The sequence below is a fragment of the Haliotis rufescens genome, unplaced genomic scaffold (assembly GCF_023055435.1).
Source record: "Haliotis rufescens isolate VD_foot unplaced genomic scaffold, xgHalRufe1.0.p SCAF_6, whole genome shotgun sequence".
In the NCBI taxonomy this organism is placed as follows: Eukaryota; Metazoa; Mollusca; class Gastropoda; order Lepetellida; family Haliotidae; genus Haliotis; species Haliotis rufescens.
The window spans coordinates 2,678,861-2,700,542 of NW_025964334.1; the positions used below are offsets into that span (position 1 = coordinate 2,678,861).

The window sequence follows — 21,682 nt, forward strand, 5'->3', positions numbered from 1 at the left end:
TGGTGCTTGGTGTTCTACAGATGTATGCCATCCTGTGTTCACCAGTGGTGCTTGGTGTTCTACAGATGTATGCTATCCTGTGTTCACCAGTGGTGCTTGGTGTTCTACAGATGTATGCTATCCTGTGTTCACCAGTGGTGCTTGGTGTTGTACAGATGTATGCCATCCTGTGTTCACCAGTGGTGCTTGGTGTCCTCCAGATGTATGCTATCCTGTGTTCTCCAGTCGTGCTTGGTGTTCTACAGATGTATGCCATCCTGTGTTCACCAGTGGTGCTTGGTGTCCTCCAGATGTATGCTATCCTGTGTTCACCAGTGGTGCTTGGTGTTGTACAGATGTATGCTATCCTGTGTTCACCAGTGGTGCTTGGTGTTGTACAGATGTATGCCATCCTGTGTTCACCAGTGGTGCTTGGTGTTCTCCAGATGTATGCTATCCTGTGTTCACCAGTGGTACTTGGTGTTCGTCAGGCGTATGCTATCCTGTGTTCACCAGTGGTGCTTGGTGTTCTACAGATGTATGCTATCCTGTGTTCACCAGTGGTGCTTGGTGTTCTACAGATGTATGCTATCCTGTGTTCACCAGTGGTGCTTGGTGTTCTCCAGATGTATGCTATCCTGTGTTCACCAGTGGTGCTTGGTGTTCTACAGATGTATGCTATCATGTGTTCACCAGTGGTGCTTGGTTTTCTACAGACGATGCTATCCTGTGTTCACCAGTGGTACTTGGTGTTCGTCAGGTGTATGCTATCCTGTGTTTTCTATGCGTCGTTGAGTGGTCGCTGGGAAACAATGAACCCTCACACGAAGCCATGTTATTGACACTGAAGACACTGCACTGAAGAATATCATGGCAGGTTTATAACACAGGCACACAAACACGTTTAAGACCGAATATTTACTTTGTGAAGAACTCTGAGCAGAAAACAGGAATAAGGAAAGACGCTTTTTTCAATATATCTAATAAGCTTTGAAGGTTGTTTTCAAGAAATGTCCATCATGAATGAAATACTCGGGTAAATCAAATATATTTGAAGAAACCACATTTAAATGTGTTTCTTTTAGTGAATTATATTTTGTCGACCTTCTTCCAGGCTCGAAACTGACATCGTCAAAACCGTCGACATTGTCTACATCTACAACAACAACGTCAACTACAACAGCACAGCCAATCACAGGTAAACAAACACCTAAAGACCGGCCTCTCGGCACTCAGAACCTCTCTCTACATCGGCCTCTCCTTAAACAGACCCTATCCCAATAACGGTGTCGGTACTCAGAACCTCTCTCTACATCGGCCTCTCCTTAAACAGACCCTATCCCAATAAAGGTGTCGGCACTCAGAACCTCTCTCTACATCGGCCTCTCCTTAAACAGACCCTATCCCAATAAAGGTGTCGGCACTCAGAACCTCTCTCTAAATCAACTATATATATAAGATTCTCTCTGGCTATCCCGACATCTCCGTATATCAGTCTCTCTTGCGTGAAGATCCAGGGTAGAATAGGTCTTCAGCAACCCATGCTTGTCTCCCCGTGAAGATCCGGGGTGGAATAGGTCTTCAGCAACCCATGCTTGTCTCCCCGTGAAGATCCGGGGTAGAATAGGTCTTCAGCAACCCATGTTTGCCGTAAAAGGCGACTAACGGGATCGGGTGCCCAGGTTCGCTGACTTGATTGATGCATGTCATCGTATGCCAATTGCGTGGATCGATGATCATGATGTCAATCACAGGATTGTCTGGTACAGACTAGATTATTTACAGACCGCCGTCACATTCTTGGCATATTGCGGCGTTAAACAACAAACAAACAGAACAAACAAAAGTCTCCCATTTCTGTAAATCAGCCAATCTCGCTATACCAACATATCTGTATTTCAGTCTCTCTCGGTATACCGACATTTCTGTTATCATGGGAAACTTTTGTTCTTTTAAACATTTTCAGAATCAACAACACAAGATGAGGAGATCAGGACGACCTCGAGAGGTAGACAAACTTTGCTATTTTCATTTTACATTTCACTCAAACAGTCTTCTGCCGCCTGGTCGTCTTAGAGCTTTTTCAAACATTCAATTGCATACATGTGAATGGGTTACCCACTACAATGAATGAACTTTGTGAAACTTAATATCGGTATAAGTGCCTGTACTGAAAAGTTGACAGATTGAAACAAACGTATTTAAAACCTATAAGTCTGGCTTCACCAAGAACAGCCTCTGAACCACTCACAATTGACGTCTCAGGAGAAATAGAATAATTAGCCACAATGTCGTACATAAATCACTTTTCTATCACATGGATTTATCAAGAACCATAAAGAATAACTCATAGCTATCCATTGACGTGTTTGGAAATCCTTTTGCTTGGCGAGAGCAAATATACATTCAGGATGATGATACAAATACCACATACACATTGCCAGTCTTGTCCTGACGGGTCACACCGGACTTTACATGTGTAACCATGGCGATAACCTGGCGCTCATCGCCTCCATCTATTCATACTGATATGAATGTTTCACAGAGCTCCCCGAGACGACATCGCTGCTGTCGACATCAGCCATGGTGGACGACAACGAGGATGAGGACGAGAGGGACGACGGAGCTGCCGATGACTCCATGGTCGACTGGGCCATCAGAGGTGACCCAGCCCTCTCCTTAATGTACATACACTCTAATCAAAGGCCATCAGAGGTGACCCAGCCCTCTCCTTAATGTACATACACTCTAATCAAAGGCCATCAGAGGTGACCCAGCCCTCTCCTTAATGTACATACACTCTAACCAAAGGCCATTAGAGGTGACCCAGCCCTCTCCTTAATGTACATACACTCTAACCAAAGGCCATCAGAGGTGACCCAGCCCGCTCCTTAATGTACATACACTCTAATCAAAGGCCATCAGAGGTGACCCAGCCCTCTCCTTAATGTACATACACTCTAATCAAAGGCCATCAGAGGTGACCCAGCCCGCTCCTTAATGTACATACACTCTAACCAAAGGCCATTAGAGGTGGCCCAGCCCTCTCCTTAATGTACATACACTCTAACCAAAGGCCATCAGAGGTGACCCAGCCCGCTCCTTAATGTACATACACTCTAACCAAAGGCCATTAGAGGTGACCCAGCCCGCTCCTTAATGTACATACACTCTAACCAAAGGCCATTAGAGGTGACCCAGCCCGCTCCTTAATGTACATACACTCTAATCAAAGGCCATTAGAGGTGACCCAGCCCGCTCCTTAATGTACATACACTCTAACCAAAGGCCATTAGAGGTGGCCCAGCCCGCTCCTTAATGTACATACACTCTAATCAAAGGCAATCAGAGGTAACCCAGCCCTCTCCTTAATGTACATACACTCTAATCAAAGGCCATCAGAGGTGACCCAGCCCTCTCCTTAATGTACATACACTCTAACCAAAGGCCATTAGAGGTGACCCAGCCCTCTCCTTAATGTACATACACTCTAATCAAAGGCCATTAGAGGTGACCCAGCCCGCTCCTTAATGTACATACACTCTAACCAAAGGCCATCAGAGGTGACCCAGCCCTCTCCTTAATGTACATACACTCTAATCAAAGGCCATTAGAGGTGACCCAGCCCGCTCCTTAATGTACATACACTCTAACCAAAGGCCATCAGAGGTGACCCAGCCCTCTCCTTAATGTACATACACTCTAATCAAAGGCCATCAGAGGTGACCCAGCCCTCTCCCTAATGTACATACACTCTAATCAAAGGCAATCAGAGGTGACCCAGCCCGCTCCTTAATGTACATACACTCTAACCAAAGGCCATCAGAGGTGACCCAGCCCGCTCCTTAATGTACATACACTCTAATCAAAGGCAATCAGAGGTAACCCAGCCCTCTCCTTAATGTACATACACTCTAACCAAAGGCCGTCAGAGGTAACCCAGCCCGCTCCTTAATGTACATACACTCTAATCAAAGGCCATCAGAGGTGACCCAGCCCGCTCCTTAATGTACATACACTCTAATCAAAGGCAATCAGAGGTAACCCAGCCCTCTCCTTAATGTACATACACTCTAATCAAAGGCCATCAGAGTTTACCCAGCCCGCTCCTTAATGTACATACACTCTAACCAAAGGCCATTAGAGGTGGCCCAGCCCTCTCCTTAATGTACATACACTCTAATCAAAGGCCATTAGAGGTGGCCCAGCCCTCTCCTTAATGTACATACACTCTAACCAAAGGCCATCAGAGGTAACCCAGCCCGCTCCTTAATGTACATACACTCTAATCAAAGGCCATCAGAGGTGACCCAGCCCGCTCCTTAATGTACATACACTCTAATCAAAGGCAATCAGAGGTAACCCAGCCCTCTCCTTAATGTACATACACTCTAATCAAAGGCCATCAGAGGTGACCCAGCCCGCTCCTTAATGTACATACACTCTAACCAAAGGCCATTAGAGGTGGCCCAGCCCTCTCCTTAATGTACATACACTCTAATCAAAGGCAATCAGAGGTGGCCCAGCCCTCTCCTTAATGTACATACACTCTAATCAAAGGCAATCAGAGGTGACCCAGCCCGCTCCTTAATGTACATACACTCTAACCAAAGGCCATCAGAGGTAACCCAGCCCTCTCCTTAATGTACATACACTCTAACCAAAGGCCATCAGAGGTAACCCAGCCCGCTCCTTAATGTACATACACTCTAACCAAAGGCTATCAGAGGTGACCCAGCCCTCTCCTTAATGTACATACACTCTAATCAAAGGCCATCAGAGGTGACCCAGCCCGCTCCTTAATGTACATACGCTCTAACCAAAGGCCATTAGAGGTGGCCCAGCCCTCTCCTTAATGTACATACACTCTAATCAAAGGCCATTAGAGGTGGCCCAGCCCTCTCCTTAATGTACATACACTCTAACCAAAGGCCATCAGAGGTAACCCAGCCCGCTCCTTAATGTACATACACTCTAATCAAAGGCCATCAGAGGTGACCCAGCCCGCTCCTTAATGTACATACACTCTAATCAAAGGCAATCAGAGGTAACCCAGCCCTCTCCTTAATGTACATACACTCTAATCAAAGGCCATCAGAGGTGACCCAGCCCGCTCCTTAATGTACATACACTCTAACCAAAGGCCATTAGAGGTGGCCCAGCCCTCTCCTTAATGTACATACACTCTAATCAAAGGCAATCAGAGGTGGCCCAGCCCTCTCCTTAATGTACATACACTCTAATCAAAGGCAATCAGAGGTGACCCAGCCCGCTCCTTAATGTACATACACTCTAACCAAAGGCCATCAGAGGTAACCCAGCCCTCTCCTTAATGTACATACACTCTAACCAAAGGCCATCAGAGGTAACCCAGCCCGCTCCTTAATGTACATACACTCTAACCAAAGGCTATCAGAGGTGACCCAGCCCTCTCCTTAATGTACATACACTCTAACCAAAGGCTATCAGAGGTGACCCAGCCCTCTCCTTAATGTACATACACTCTAATCAAAGGCAATCAGAGGTGACCCAGCCCGCTCCTTAATGTACATACACTCTAACCAAAGGCCATCAGAGGTGACCCAGCCCGCTCCTTAATGTACATACACTCTAATCAAAGGCAATCAGAGGTAACCCAGCCCTCTCCTTAATGTACATACACTCTAACCAAAGGCCATCAGAGGTAACCCAGCCCGCTCCTTAATGTACATACACTCTTATCAAAGGCCATCAGAGGTGACCCAGCCCGCTCCTTAATGTACATACACTCTAACCAAAGGCCATTAGAGGTGGCCCAGCCCTCTCCTTAATGTACATACACTCTAATCAAAGGCCATCAGAGGTGACCCAGCCCGCTCCTTAATGTACATACACTCTAACCAAAGGCCATTAGAGGTGGCCCAGCCCTCTCCTTAATGTACATACACTCTAATCAAAGGCAATCAGAGGTGGCCCAGCCCTCTCCTTAATGTACATACAATCTAATCAAAGGCAATCAGAGGTGACCCAGCCCGCTCCTTAATGTACATACACTCTAACCAAAGGCCATCAGAGGTAACCCAGCCCTCTCCTTAATGTACATACACTCTAACCAAAGGCCATCAGAGGTAACCCAGCCCGCTCCTTAATGTACATACACTCTAACCAAAGGCTATCAGAGGTGACCCAGCCCTCTCCTTAATGTACATACACTCTAACCAAAGGCTATCAGAGGTGACCCAGCCCTCTCCTTAATGTACATACACTCTAATCAAAGGCAATCAGAGGTGACCCAGCCCGCTCCTTAATGTACATACACTCTAATCAAAGGCAATCAGAGGTAACCCAGCCCTCTCCTTAATGTACATACGCTCTAATCAAAGGCCATCAGAGGTAACCCAGCCCGCTCCTTAATGTACATACACTCTAACCAAAGGCTATCAGAGGTGACCCAGCCCTCTCCTTAACGTACATACACTCTAACCAAAGGCCATTAGAGGTGACCCAGCCCGCTCCTTAATGTACATACACTCTAACCAAAGGCCATTAAAGGTGACCCAATCCTTTCCTTAATGTACATACACTCTAACCAAAGGCCATTAGAGGTGACCCAATCCTTTCCTTAATGTACATACACTCTAACCAAAGGCTATCAGAGGTGACCCAGCCCTCTCCTTAATGTACATACACTCAAACCAAAGGCCATCAGAGGTAACCCAGCCCTCTCCTTAATGTACATACACTCTAACCAAAGGCCATTAAATGTGACCCAGCCCTCTCCTTAATGTACATACACCCTAATCAAAGGCCATTAGAGGTGACCCAGCCCTCTCCTTAATGTACATACACTCTAACCAAAGGCCATCAGAGGTGACCCAGCCCTCTCCCTAATGTACATACACTCTAACCAAAGGCCATTAAAGGTGACCCAGCCCTCTCCCTAATGTACATACACCCTAACCAAAGGCCATTAGAGGTGACCCAGCCCTCTCCCTAATGTACATACACCCTAACCAAAGGCCATTAGAGGTGACCCAGCCCTCTCCTTAATGTACATACACTCTAACCAAAGGCCATCAGAGGTGACCCAGCACTCTCCTTAATGTACATACACTCTAACCAAAGGACATTAAAGGTGACCCAGCCCTCTCCTTAATGTACATACACTCCACCAAAAGGCCATCAGAGGTGACCCAGCCCTCTCCCTAATGTACATACACTCTAACCAAAGGCCATTAAAGGTGACCCAATCCTTTCCTTAATGTACATACACTCTAACCAAAGGCCATTAAAGGTGACCCAATCCTTTCCTTAATGTACAAACACTCTAACCAAAGGCCATTAAAGGTGACCCAATCCTTTCCTTAATGTACATACACTCTAACCAAAGGCCATTAAAGGTGACCTAATCCTTTCCTTAATGTACATACACTCTAACCAAAGGCCATTAAAGGTGACCCAATCCTTTCCTTAATGTACATACACTCTAACCAAAGGCCATTAAAGGTGACCCAATCCTTTCCTTAATGTACATACACTCTAACCAAAGGCCATTAAAGGTGACCCAATCCTTTCCTTAATGTACATACACTCTGACCAAAGGCCATTAAAGGTGACCCAATCCTTTCCTTAATGTACATACACTCTAACCAAAGGCCATTAAAGGTGACCCAATCCTTTCCTTAATGTACATACACTCTAACCAAAGGCCATTAAAGGTGACCCAATCCTTTCCTTAATGTACATACACTTTAAACAAAGTCCATTAAAGGTGACTCAGCTATCAGCTTATTGTACATACACCCCAACCTGTGATTTTGTTAGACATGGATGCTTCGACAAGATTGAGAATTAAAGAATACAATATGAGGTCACATCTGAGTCTCCACTGTGTACACGCATCTCCAGACACTGCGCTGTGTTTCATTCAGAAGGAGGCGACGAGGATGGAGACGAGGCTCTGTATGAGACAACATCACTTCGACCTTCACCTTCAACAATGCCAACCACCACCAACGCGGTTGCCCCAACTGAGAAGATGAAGGAGATTCCAGCCATCCTTGACATCATCCAGGAGGCCGGAGCAGGAGGTGAGTATCACACTGCCTGTATAGACTGATAGCGTGCGGAGATACTGTTTCCTTGACATCATCCAGGAGGCCGGAGCAGGAGGTGAGTATCACACTGACTGTATGGACTGATAGCATGCGGAGATACTGTTTCCTTGACATCATCCAGGAGGCCGGAGCAGGAGGTGAGTATCACACTGACTGTATGGACTGATAGCATGCGGAGATACTGTTTCCTTGACATCATCCAGGAGGCCGGAGCTGGAGGTGAGTATCACACTGACTGTATGGACTGATAGCGTGCGGAGATACTGTTTCCTTGATATCATCCAGGAGGCCGGAGCAGGAGGTGAGTATCACACTGACTGTATAGACTGATAGCATGCGGAGATACTGTTTCCTTGACATCATCCAGGAGGCCGGAGCAGGAGGTGAGTATCACACTGCCTGTATAGACTGATAGCGTGCGGACTGCGGAGTCAGTCTGGATGTATTGGGTGTAGAGCGTCACGCCCAGCAACAAGTCAATCTGGATGTATTGGGCGTAGAACGTCACGCGCAGCAACAAGTCAATCTGGATATGTATTGAGTATAGAACGTCACGCACGCTACATGTCAATCTGGATGTATTAAGTATAGAACGTCACGCCTAGCAACAAGTCAGTCTGGATGTATTGGGTGTAGAACGTCACTCCCAACAACAAGTCAATCTGGATGTATTGGGTGTAGAACGTCACTCCCCACAACAAGTCAATCTGGATGTATTAGATGTAGAACGTCACGCCGAGCAACAAGTCAATCTGGATGTATTAGGTGTTGAACGTCACGCCCAGCAACAAGTCAGTCTGGATGTATTGGGTGTTGAAAGTCACGCCCAGCAACAAGTCAATCTAGATGTATTTGGTGTAGAACGTCACGCCGAGCAACAAGTCAGTCTGGAATGTATTGGGTGTAGAACGTCACGCCCAGCAACAAGTCAGTCTGGATGTATTGGGTGTTGAACGTCACGCCCGCAACAAGTCAATCTGGATGTATTGGGTGTTGAACGTCACGCCCGGCAACAAGTCAATCCTGATGTATTGGGTATAGAACGTCACGCCTAGCAACATGTCAGTCTGGATGTATTGGGTGTAGAGCATCACGCCCAGCAACAAGTCAATCTGGATGTATTGGGTGTAGAACGTCACGCGCAGCAACAAGTCAATCTGGATATGTATTGAGTATAGAACTTCACGCACGCTACATGTCAATCTGGATGTATTAAGTATAGAACGTCACGCCTAGCAACAAGTCGGTCTGGATGTATTGAGTATAGAACGTCACACCCGCTACAAGTCAATCTGGATGTTTTGAGTATAGAACGTCACACCCGCAACAAGTCAAGCTGGATGTATTGCGTATAGAACGTCACACCCCGCAACAAGTCAATCTGGATGTATTGAGTATAGAACGTCACACCCGCTACAAGTCAGTCTGGATGTATTGAGTATAGAACGTCAAACCCGCTACAAGTCAGTCTGGATGTATTGAGTATAGAACGTCACACCCGCTACAAGTCAATCTGGATGTATTGAGTATAGAACGTCACACCCACCAACAGTCAGTCTGGCCGCGTGCAGAACGACGTCGGTGCCGTCACCTATGCTGAGGCACGTCCCTGTACATCACTGGTGTAGGCGGGGACTTGACACGGCAGATACGTACAACATCACCGACGACTGTGAAGTAGAGACCAGGGACGTGGCATTACCTCCGTAATTACTGCGCCAGTATATAATCATTAAGGTGGCGAGGAGGGACACTATAAATATCAGTTAGTTTCTCTTTATTGTGGCCCTTTAGTAATTTGGCATCGTTATGTACTGGATGTCTGTGTTCTACAATGGACACACGTAAATATTTAAAGTCAAAAACACATAAGTGCCAAGAACGTCGTGTATATCACGGCAACTTCTCAGACAGTGATTGAAATGTCGATACAGTGATAGCACACATGTGCTTAACCCAAGTGTACATCACCGTAACTTCACAGACAGCGATTGAAATGTTGATAAAATGATTTATTACCCACGTGGTGAAGATACATGTGGTAAGATACTAAATCGGTACGTCACACGTGTTTCGTACAAGGTTGACCTTGTTTTATTCGTTTTGATTGGATAACTATGACCTCTGTCACATTGGGAATACTTTTTTCATTCATAAAAAATCGCGAGACATTTTGCAACTACATGGCAGAACTGAAGCAATCTCATGTGAGCGAGAGATATTAACAAACACTTTATTAAACCAAACACGATAGTCACACGCATCAAATTCGGTTTGCATCCTATATAAGTTATGTATTGAGCTAGATCTATATCCATTTACAATGTACGAGTACCGTTCAATAGATCCAGGGTCCCAATGAGCGTGACGCACCCGACTACTTTCGCAACTTCCAATTTGATTTAACGTAAAAGGATAAGCGTGGTGAAATGAAGTCAGTTTAAACTACCTGGACAGATATCTACACTTACTTGGGATGATCCGGCTGTGCCATCAGTGTCCTCTTCGAAGCGTATTTTGTAGCACATTTTCGGGAGTTGTTTGTTTACGAATGCACAACCAGATCACTCAAAGTGAACATTTCCGATACAAATCATTCGAAAAATCCGTAGAAGTGTGCCTGTTTTCTGATTATGTGGCCCAAAATATCACAAAGGTGAACAATAGCATTCTCTATCTCTAGCGTAAAACGCTGAGTAGATCACGGTTGTCTTTTCTTATTCCGGTGGTGACCTTGCCCTTCGTTCCTAGCTGTCACTGACATGCAAGCAGACTTGAGTTTGTTTATTTTCACGTCTTCAGTAAAGGGTGGTACAGTAATATGAATGTCTTTGGCGAACACTCTGATTTCCCTCTTCCAAAATGGTACGGACATGATATAAATTCAGCTGATAGATCAAGGAAACCGAAACATTTTGGATGCACAGACGGGACCCAGGCAGTGCGAGTGACCGACTGTTCGTCCGGTATTTAAAGCGCGGCGCTAATGTGACTTTTCAAATTTTCTTATAGGTGTCCTGCGTACTAACAACATGGCGCTTGAATTCTCATAAGTTGAAGAAATTCTTCCAAAAGGATCTTAAGCGTCGGTGCTGTTATGTTTGCAAACACATCTGCAGGCGCATGTTGTTAATGCGTATGCATAGGAATGTCAACAATGCCCATATTTGGGCATATATCAATATTTATGCGCAACCAGATTTTGCAACCGGTTTAAGTTTGGTCTGTCAACGAACAAAAGTTGTTATGTATTTACACTTATATACCTATTCAACTTGGGTAATAAATAAAATACCACACTCATTCTCGTTACATACCATTTTTAGGAAACTCGTGAACTTTCAATGTTATCTGACCTCGCTTTCGCTCGGTCAGATACCATAGAAAGTCCACTCGTTTCGTAAAAATGGTATCTAACTAGAATGAGTGTAGTATTTTCTATTTATTACATACGAGGGCAAACATGTCGGGGTTCATAAAAATGATCATCATATGTGTCCTAGGATCATATCTCGTCACGAGACAACGGTGTATTGTTTCTGTCAACCGGAGGGCGTTGTTGACGTCATTCGAATTTTATTGGGAAGTGAGGTTGGAATGACGTCACACTAGAAACGACGTCATAGCTAAAGATTGTTGACGTCATTTGGCAAATTGTGTTTCAGACGGCAGCCCATGTGATGACGTCAGCTGCTTGTACGGCGGCATCTGCAAGGCTGATGGAGACAGTGTCACGTGCGCATGCTCCATCAACTGCACTGGTCGAGCCACGCGCCCCATCTGTGGCAGTGACGGTCAGTGGTACAGGAACAGGTGCGAGATGCAGTTACAAGCCTGTCAGAGTCAGGACAACATCACCCCTGGCAACAACAAGAGCTGTGAGTGTTAGGCTAGGGTGGGGTAGGGTGGGAAAATGAGGATTTGGGTGTAGGGTGTGGCAGTGGTTGGGTGGTAGTTAAAGGACGGGGGCAAGAGTGTGTGAGAGTGAGTGAGTGAATTTGAATTTACATCCCTTTTAATTTACAACACGGTGTGTCAGGTTAATGTGGGAGGAATTTCTGTAGTGATGCAGGTCTAAAACCTTTACCATGTTGGTAAATGGTGCTTACATATATAGGAGGACAAGCAGGGCGAATGTTGGATCCACGATCATTGGCTTTTGTCCAAGCGACACAACTCAATATCTGCACAACCATTTGCAGCTCTATAGACGCCTGTCCCCCGTGTCCCTTGCGTGAGTGGGATGGACAGTAGGACATGTCGAGAGTTACAGGAGGACGTCATCACCTTGTACAATCCAAAGATAACTCATACTTTGTAGGTCGTGTGACGCTTAACGAAACCTTTTGCGGTTCGTTTGTAATTCAATAATTTCTAATGTAATATTTTCCATTGCAGGCCAAGACTCCCAGACCGGAGCCCCGCTGTGTCCCGAGAAGAATGGTACGTTGATATGAATGAGTCACTAACACCATCGCATCATAAACCAAATGAAACATATTCTTTTCACACGTAACACAAGAATTACTGTTGTATTCCTGAATAAAGGTATATCGTTGATTGCCTTTTTGGTATTAACACAGTACAAAAATACTTTGTCCATACGTTTCTATTTTGAATACGTGCCACTGTTATTTCAGCAAAAGCAATGTGGGGCAGCTGGTCGCCATGGGTAGCATCAGGCGATGTGGATGTCCGCTTCCGGTCATGTGACATCGACGGGAATTCTCTGGGCAAGATGGTGACGTGCAGGGGTCCAAGGGTCGAGGTTCGATCCTGCAACATCCGGGACCAGGGATCGTGCAGATCGTGGAATGGATCTACCAGTGGGAAGTTCTCGTACAGATGTGATGGCGTGGACGTCCGGGATATCAGCAACGCAGGTGCGACCACGTGATCTGACAGCTTGAGTACAAATAGCACAATAGCACTGTAGCACACACCCCTGTAACATACGTCGATTAACAGAGGCCTGCAAGTCATTGGATAAGTGCCAAAGGCGGGGGTGGGGTGGGGGGGGGGGGGGGGGGGATCTATTTATTGTCTTTGGTGGTAATTTGGTGGTAATTTATACAGAAATAAAGATTTTTTTCGAAATAAAAAGGGGGGGTGCGCGGCTTTTTTGAAAAGGGGGTGGGGGTGCCAATGAAGATCTATTTATTGTCTTAGGTGGTAATTTATACAGAAATAAAGATTTTTTTCGAAATAAAAAGGGGGGGTGCGCGGCTTTTTTGAAAAGGGGGTGGGGGTGCCAATGAAGATCTATTTATTGTCTTAGGTGGTAATTTATACAGAAATAAAGATTTTGTTCGAAATAAAAAGGGGGGGGGGGGGGGGGGGGGGTGGTGCGCACCCCCCCCCCCCCCCCCCCCCCCCCCCCCCCCCCCCCCCCCCCCCCCCCCTCTGTATCCGCCCATGAGTGCAAAAAGGACGAGTCTATCTTGTCAAATCGACAGGAGAATCATGAAGCACCAGACAAGACCCGAACACCTGGCGCCAAGCTTCCATTATATCCACCCAGCTATCGACCAGTGTTGAGTCAGCGATGTGAATATTTCGAATCAAGAAGAATCCAGACAGATATTAATTAGTTCCTGTCCGTACTGTCATTGTATAATGTAACGCGACACATGCCCGGCAGGAGGCGAATGGTATGGTAGGGATATAATGTTATTCGTCACCAGACTGTTACAATTAATTCATATTTGCATCAGTTGTGGCAATGTGTATCAAGGTTCGGGAAGTCGTATTGCTGGCGCCTTCAAAAACCACATGCGTAACACAATATCTACATACGTAACACATAGCATTGGGGGAGAGACAAACATATTTGTTATTAAGTATTATGTTTTATTCTTTCGTTGCAGAAATGACGTTTGGTCCAGCAGCGAATGGAGGTACGATGCGTAATAGTAATAATACTAGCACTAATAATAACAATGACAACGAAAACAACAACAATGATCATACTGATACTAATACTAATGCAACTTATGATAAAAAGGTCACGTGAGGTGAAATTGGGCTTAACATCGTGTTCAGACGTCGTGTGTGTATGTGCGTGTGTATGTGCGTGTGTGTGTGTGTGTGTGTGTGTGTGTGTGTGTCCATTGAGATAGCATACCGCAGTTTTTAACATGAATACTCTACTCAAAAACAGTATACTGACTCTTGCGACGACCAGTCCTTGTTTTAGACCCTCAATGCCACGCGCCAGACAGGGTTCTATCTTTTAACCTCTTTTGGTATGGCGGGCGGACGCGCTACCACTACCACGGAGGCGGTCAATAATAATAGTAATAATAATAATAATAATGATAATAATTATGTTCTTGCTGTACCTTCAGGGGACTTCTGCCGCTACTCTCTGTACGACCTGAAGCGAAGGAAGATGGTGTTCTCCAGCTTCAACCTGTCCCAGGTGGTGTCCAAGGGCCATCTCAGACGATGGTGCTCCAAACAAGAAGCCTTCTTGGTATCCCACACTGCACTGCACGTCTGCAAGCGCCACCTACAGGACATCTGCAAGTCCTCCCGGAAGTGCAAGGGCTCCAAGCTGGCGCGACGACAGAGGAACCTCGGCGACTACACCCACAGCTGCTGGAGGGACTTCATCCTCGGCAACAGGATCCCCTCCGGCATATCCGACATCCACTCCACCTTCTCCTTCCTCTGTCAGAGATTCGCCCCCGACAGCAAGTGGGGGAAAGTGTTCGGCCACAAGAGGGCGTACTTTGGTACAATCTACGACACCGCCCGCCGTATTCCCGTTGTGTCCTTGGCCAAGGTCACGCAGCTTGGAGAGGACACCTGGCCCAAAACCGACTTCATGATCGAGAGAGGTTAGTGACAAATACAGGGAACAGACATTGCACAAGATACCCTGCTCAATCTTTTACAGAAATATGTGTTTGGTATAACTGTTTTGGGGGAGTCGGGGTAGTCTGGTGATTAAAGCCTTCACTAGTCACGCTGAAGACCCTGGTTTTATCACTAGCATGGTTTCATGGTTCAGCGTTGTCCATTTCTCATGTTCCCTGGCGAGATGTTACCGGGAATATTGCTAAAACGCGGTAATGCCTCTGTAACTGTGTGAGCGTGGAGGAGGGAGCGGGTAGAGGAGTGTTTAGAATGGTGGTGAGGTACACTAAAAGTTGATGATGCTGAGTGGAGCCTGTGAGTGAGTATGGTTTTACGCCGCTTTTAGAAATATTCCAGCAATATCACGGCGGGGGACACCAGAAACGGGCTTCACACATTGTATGCATGTTGGGAATCGAACCCAGGTCTTCGGTGAGACGAGTGTGGTGTTTCTGGAGACAATCATGTCTGTGATTTATTTGGCAGATGGTACATTGGGCGGTTCACTCAGACACACTTTTTATACGGGGTTTCTTGAGTTTCTTCATGGAGTGAAAGTACGTTTTAAACATCGGTTATTTCAAGCTTCAATTGATAAAAATGTGCTTATCCTCGTGTGTTTCCGTGTGGTGAATATCATATACATGTAGTAGGAATAAACAATATGTATCATCTCGACAAAGACTCGCGTAATACAACTGTGATTCCTAACGTATGATATATATTTACAATACGGAAACACATTCGACTTATTATCTATATATACATTTTTCTCAGTTCCTGCAAATATGACCCTGCTCTTTCACCGCTTTGAATTGGTTCGATAATTCAAGAAACATTCTCGCGACGGCTTGGACCTTTGGCATTGACTGCAACCTACTGATTGACCGAAAAATATAATCTTCGACCTCTCGTTGTGCTATATGATGATAAAAAGCCGTGATTAATAGTTTTACTAACTCTGCACGTGTAGAGTCTCCCGAGTTTAGTTAACATAGTGTCTACTGTATGCGGCAAACACACGCACATGTCCATACGCTTATTAATATAGAGGCTGCTGGATATGGCAAACATACACACATGTCCATACACTTATTAACATAGAGGCTGCTGGATATGGCAAACATACACACATGTCCATACACTTATTAACATGGAGGCTGCTGGATATGGCAAACATACACACATGTCCCTACACTGATAATGTCAAGTGAATAACATTTAACATTTAATCAAGAAACAAACATCCATCAAAAGATACAATTAATGTCAATTGAAAGCTGACACATATTACTGTCTCTCCACAAATTACCAATGATTAAATACTCGATTTATTCTTAAGAGACTCCAAAGCTGAAGCAGCCATGTTGTCTACAACACGTCTACACTGTGTGTACTATATGTCTACAACGCTGTTTGTAATGATATTATGGAATAACGCTCATCTCGCTGTCTGTGGAGGTTGGTACCTCTGTCGTAGATGGCACTGAAATACTATATATGTGTTCCACGAAACTTGGCCAAGGTCGAATGGAATGCATGCTGTCCTCTTCAGTGGACTTAAACCAGAGACGTGCATTTTCTTCATAGCTGATATTTACGATGGTTTCAGTTTTCGTGGCCACAGGAACACAATTGTTTCAGTTCCCATGGATTCAAGACAACGCCTGTTTTAGCTCCCGTGGCCAAAAGAACCACGATTCTTTCAGTTCCCAAGGCCACAAGGACGCGCTTGTTTCAGTTCCCATCGCCACAAGAACACGAATGTCTAAGTTTCCATGGCCACAAGAACGCGATTATTTCAGTCTCATTGCCACAAAAACCTGATTTTTCAGCTCCCATTGCCAAGAACACGATTGGTACAGTTACCTTGACTACATGAAGACGATTATTTCAGTTCCGAAAGCCACAAAAAACACAATTGTTTTAGCTCCCATCGCCACAAGAACATATTTCCTTCAGTCCCCGTCTTCTTCATAGTTACCAATGCCATGTTGCCATCTCAGAACATGTTTTAATCATGTTCAAATTATTTATCATAATCTTCAGGAATCTTTCTCAAAGCATTACACCCTAAATATCAATTTGGTAGTTCTAGACATCCATTGTCGGCGGTGACTGAGTACTAACAAGAAATATATGGCTTGATAAGAGGAACAACGTCTCAAGCCGTTTGGTCTCAGATCAGAAGAGAACTTTTGTTTTAAGCCCACATGTTTTCTGTGCACAATCTAACAGGTCCTACATTGTACACTCCCGGTCCTCTTCAGTAGGTTCTGGCGACAAACACAACCTACAGGGGACCTAGCCAACCCCAAATTAGTGAGTGAATATGTATGTATGTTGATAATGTTGGACATGACCCTGGGAGTGGACTGTAATCAAACATTGATTTATACCTGACGGCTGAATGCAATGTTAGCAGAGACTGTGATGGCAAAGCTCCAGTGTGTCTGTAATTGTTGTGCAGGCTATTGCTCACAACTACCCACCCCGACAGTCCACGCCATGTTACTCAATCACTGCCACCGCAAATTTATTTCTACTATCGGCCAGTCTGGGCTGTCCAATTACTGGACAATCACATCCAGGTTCTCCATCCCCAGGGCTACGCTGCTAGATATAAACCGGTGTGTCTGTCAGGACGTGGACGGTCCACTTGGGCAAAGTGATGAATGGAGAGAGGAAATGCAAAATGATGACAATTGGATAGTTGTAGATCACCCAATTGATTATAAATGGCGTCTAAAGATTCCATCAGACAGCTGAGAGATGGAGAAGGCCTGGGCGCTGGGAGAGTCTGACAAAAGACTGTTCAACTTTCAGATGAAGCAGCATGGCATGGGCTGGACACCGGGGAATGTAGAGACTTTATATCACAGCGATGTTGAATAACTTGCATTGTAATCTGGCAGATTTGGGAGAGCAAGAAGCTTACCGAGATCCACTTTTCCTCAATTATTAATTAGACGTTGTCATAAATCGGCTTCAATTTAGTCCTGGTCGGTCTCTCTCTGTGTGTGTATCTGTGTGTGTATCTGTGTGTGTGTGTGTGTGTGTGTGTGTGTGTGTGTATCTGTGTGTGTGTGTGTGTGTGTGTGTGTGTGTGTGTGTGTGTGTCTGTCTCTCTCTCTCTCTGTGTCTCTGTGTGTGTGTGTGTGTGTCTCTCTCTCTCTCTGTGTCTCTCTGTGTGTCTCTCTCTCTCTCTCTCTCTCTCTCTCTTTGATGTATCTTAAAACTGGTATTTTTCTCTTGTCTTCTCTGTGCTCCCTGTGCATTGGTGATGTTCAAGGTATTTGTATGATTAAACCCCAATTAATACTGTCCCTTCGGTGTCATTGTCTAAATGACACAGGTTCCCTCTCATCTCCCTCAGTGTTGGCATATACCACCGTAAACAATGTAAATATTAAAACATGTATATTTCAAAAATTATTTTTTTCATTTCATGTGCTGTTTGATCATATGTTGATGTCTATTTCAGGTCTGATTGATGAGCCGATGACGTTCAGTTGGCTACTGAAGAGAGAGCGCGGTTTGGCCACGATGTCCGACGCACAGAAATGCGACACAGACTGGGACTGCGACCTCGGCATGAAGCAGGCCCTCCCCGTCGACTACGACATGTCTGGCTACCGAATCGCGCACCTCATGTGGCCTGAGCTCATCGGAGCGGATGTAGACGCCAAACTGTCGACCTTCACCTTGACCAACGCTGCCCCAATGCACCCATCACTGTACCCGGCCTGGCGCCACGCTGTCACGGAGATACGGTCTTACGCCATCAACCACTGCAAAATTCCCGTCGACGTTGACCCGACGACAGGGCCGTCGCGACCAGAGATGTACATAGCTTCGGGCGCTGTGCCTTCTAAGGACCCAGAGATCACTATCGGCAATGATGTCCATGTCCCTTACCTCTTCTGGTCAGCGGTCTGCTGTTTCAGGGACGACAAAGTCCAGGCTTTCGCCGTGTACGCCCGCAACATCGGCGACAACCCCGTCATTGTGGCCCCGGTGCTGCAGCTTGAGTCCATCCTCCAAGACATGTACAATGTCAGAAAGCGTGACGTCAATCTGCGTATTTTCCCTGCAGGGGACGGGGCGTGTGCGGAGCTTAGGAATGACGTGTCACGGTCTATCAACTTGTAGATGTGACGGACTATTTGACTGACATGTTAAATATCAAACTTATCATCGGTCAAACTATGGATCATTAAGATGTTACACATCTTCAGGTTTAGAAGTAGCCCGGAGATATATACAGAACTCTTTGTGTTGGATGTTAACCTTGTACTGTACGAGGAACTGATGCGGATGTTGATTTTGTGGAGGAATGTTCATCTGAGAATTATATAACTGGTTACCACCAAGGTAACCGATTAATTTACTCATTAGGAATCGTATCATGGGGATTATACCGCCGCTTCAGGCGGCTGCGGAATTGTGCTGATGAAGAGGAATCATCTGAGATGAAATCGTGAGGCACTGCACGGGTCCCACGTGCAGCGCCCAGTGTCCTTATAGTTAATCGTAGCTTTTGATGTCGTCATCATGTGTCATGTGACCCGCTGGTCAACCCGGGAGTAGTTGCAGAGACCTTTATGTGTGGGTTGTCTCCCTTGCGGAGGATCTCGATGGAGATTCACACAGGATATGGTTCTGTTACGTTCAAATGTTTCCGTAATCGGCTTTAGTCAATGGATGTTAGATGCTGAATATTTGAGTCTTGATATTTACCCAGCAATCCCCTGTACGTTACCTAGTAACCAGACCAGGTAGCACCGTGTTGATAAAACATGGCGTGTCTTGTTGCCATGTCGCCGAGCCAAGTAACGCCGTACATGAATCGGCACAGTTAGTACGTCATGGGAGTGATGACGCGATAATAGCGTTTGAGGCATTTACACAATCATAGGGTCCAGCATTTACAAGGCTAGAGACAGGGTCTATCACTAACAAGGCTAGAGACAGGGTCTATCACTAACAAGGCTAGAGACAGGATCCATCACTTACAAAGCTAGAGACATGGTCCATCTCTAACAAAGCTAGAGACAGGATCCATCGCTTACAATGCCAGAAGCAGGGTCCATGTGATGGTATAATTATTTAATTATTCACATCAGTTGTATTGGAAGTCTGGTTCGTTGATACATCTTTGACAGCTTCATATGCATATATATTCCATCGTTCTGTATATTGCTACTTGTCATATAATGTTGCTTGTGGTAGTCGTGTGTGGAAACTGTGTCATATGTACAGATATCAGTAGATTGTGTACTCTTCTCATTCCAACGAGACAACTCACCGTCATTAAATGAAATGGATATTTTTAAATTTAGCGCTCAGCACGTCAAGGTTTTATTTGTTGGGTGTTTGCATTGCACTATTTCTACAGCTACATGATTGATGGTGGTCTCAGAAGGAATGCTGGGTAGGTAGAGCGGTCTAGACTACTTCAGAAGGATCTAGGTAATGTCAGAATGATCTAGCCGATGCCAGAATGATCTAGGTGATGTCGGAATGAGGCGATTGTCAAAAGGAATGCTGGAAGGAATTGAGGGATGACTAAAGATTCGCGATATTGAGTCTAAGGTTGCTTGAAGACTTTGGGGTGGTCGAAGGGTCTAGTGTTGTCAGAAGGGTTCAGCGGTACATAAGAGTCTTGGGGTGTTTGAAGATTCTAGATATGTTGACGGGCCTAAGGGGTGGTCGAAAGGGTCTAGAGTTGTCTGAAGGGTCAAAGGGTTCTCTGAAGGATCTAGAGTTGTAAGAATGGTCGAGGTGGGTACAATTATCGGGTGTTTAAAGATTCTAGAAAGCGTTTAAGGCTCTCATAATGGATTTAGGATTCTCTTTAGGGCCTAGGGCCTGTTCGAAAGGTCTTGGGATTGTCCTGGGGTTTGGCTAATGCGAGAAGGGCTTGGAGTGTGTGAAAAGACCGAGGGGGTGATTGTGAGGCACGGTGGCGTCTGGAGGAGAAACTGATAAAGAAAAAGCTCAAAACATACAAACGTATCAGATCTTCTATCCTGCCAACATTTTGAGCAGTTTTAAGTGAGCTAAATAACTCAGCATGATACGTCTAGTGATGGGATGTCCACCCCATTGTGTCATTCAGCTACCAGGACGTATACATTTACTCAAGCTTTCCTAATCAAATCATACCGCACCATTATCATAAGTCTCTATCAGCTTACTCGCGAGGTACATGATTTCATATGGAGCGTATGCGTGCGCACTGCGAGAGAGCGCCATCTACCTGTAGATCTGTAGCGCGTACATACACCTGCACTGTTGACTATTGTTCCGGTAGTGATTGATATACGACTTCTAGACGTAGACACTAGTATATTTTATACCAACGTAGTTCCCCTCGTGTTTCTCTTTAGATCTGTGATACAACTAAATATTGGTTATTATGTTACAAAGTGCACACTGTTGCTTATTATTCCTATTGTTGCAATAAAGTATATTTCTTTTCAGTTTGTAGTCTGGGTTGTTTGTGGTCTTCGCCATTGTCACTGTGTTTGGGTATTGCTTACATCCCCAGCACCTGAAACCAGGTTATTGGGACATGCAGGAGTCCATGTTTGTAACGACAATGTGACTTGCAAAATAATGTTTGTAACAAAGATGTGACCTGAAAAATAATGTTTGTAACGAGGATGTGACCTGCAAAATAATGTTTGTAGCGAAGGTGTTACTTGCAAAATCATGTTTGTAACGGAGGTGTTACTTGCAAA

The 21,682-nt window shown here is 45.3% G+C and overlaps 1 protein-coding gene across 1 annotated transcript in view; it reads left to right on the forward strand.

Moving 5' to 3' along the window:
• The window catches only part of LOC124149799, an 86,615-nt gene extending 65,194 nt beyond the window's left edge, over window positions 1–21,421 (forward strand). The window contains exons 4-13 of the mRNA XM_046521585.2: window positions 1,094–1,177; window positions 1,946–1,987; window positions 2,525–2,641; window positions 7,890–8,048; window positions 11,741–11,953; window positions 12,474–12,518; window positions 12,716–12,958; window positions 13,943–13,972; window positions 14,423–14,917; window positions 18,421–21,421. Of these exons, the coding sequence (XP_046377541.1) occupies window positions 1,094–1,177; window positions 1,946–1,987; window positions 2,525–2,641; window positions 7,890–8,048; window positions 11,741–11,953; window positions 12,474–12,518; window positions 12,716–12,958; window positions 13,943–13,972; window positions 14,423–14,917; window positions 18,421–19,088 (2,096 nt within the window). The 3' untranslated portion in view covers window positions 19,089–21,421. The remainder of the gene's footprint in view (window positions 1–1,093; window positions 1,178–1,945; window positions 1,988–2,524; window positions 2,642–7,889; window positions 8,049–11,740; window positions 11,954–12,473; window positions 12,519–12,715; window positions 12,959–13,942; window positions 13,973–14,422; window positions 14,918–18,420) is intronic.
• The last annotated feature ends 261 nt before the right edge of the window (window positions 21,422–21,682 follow it).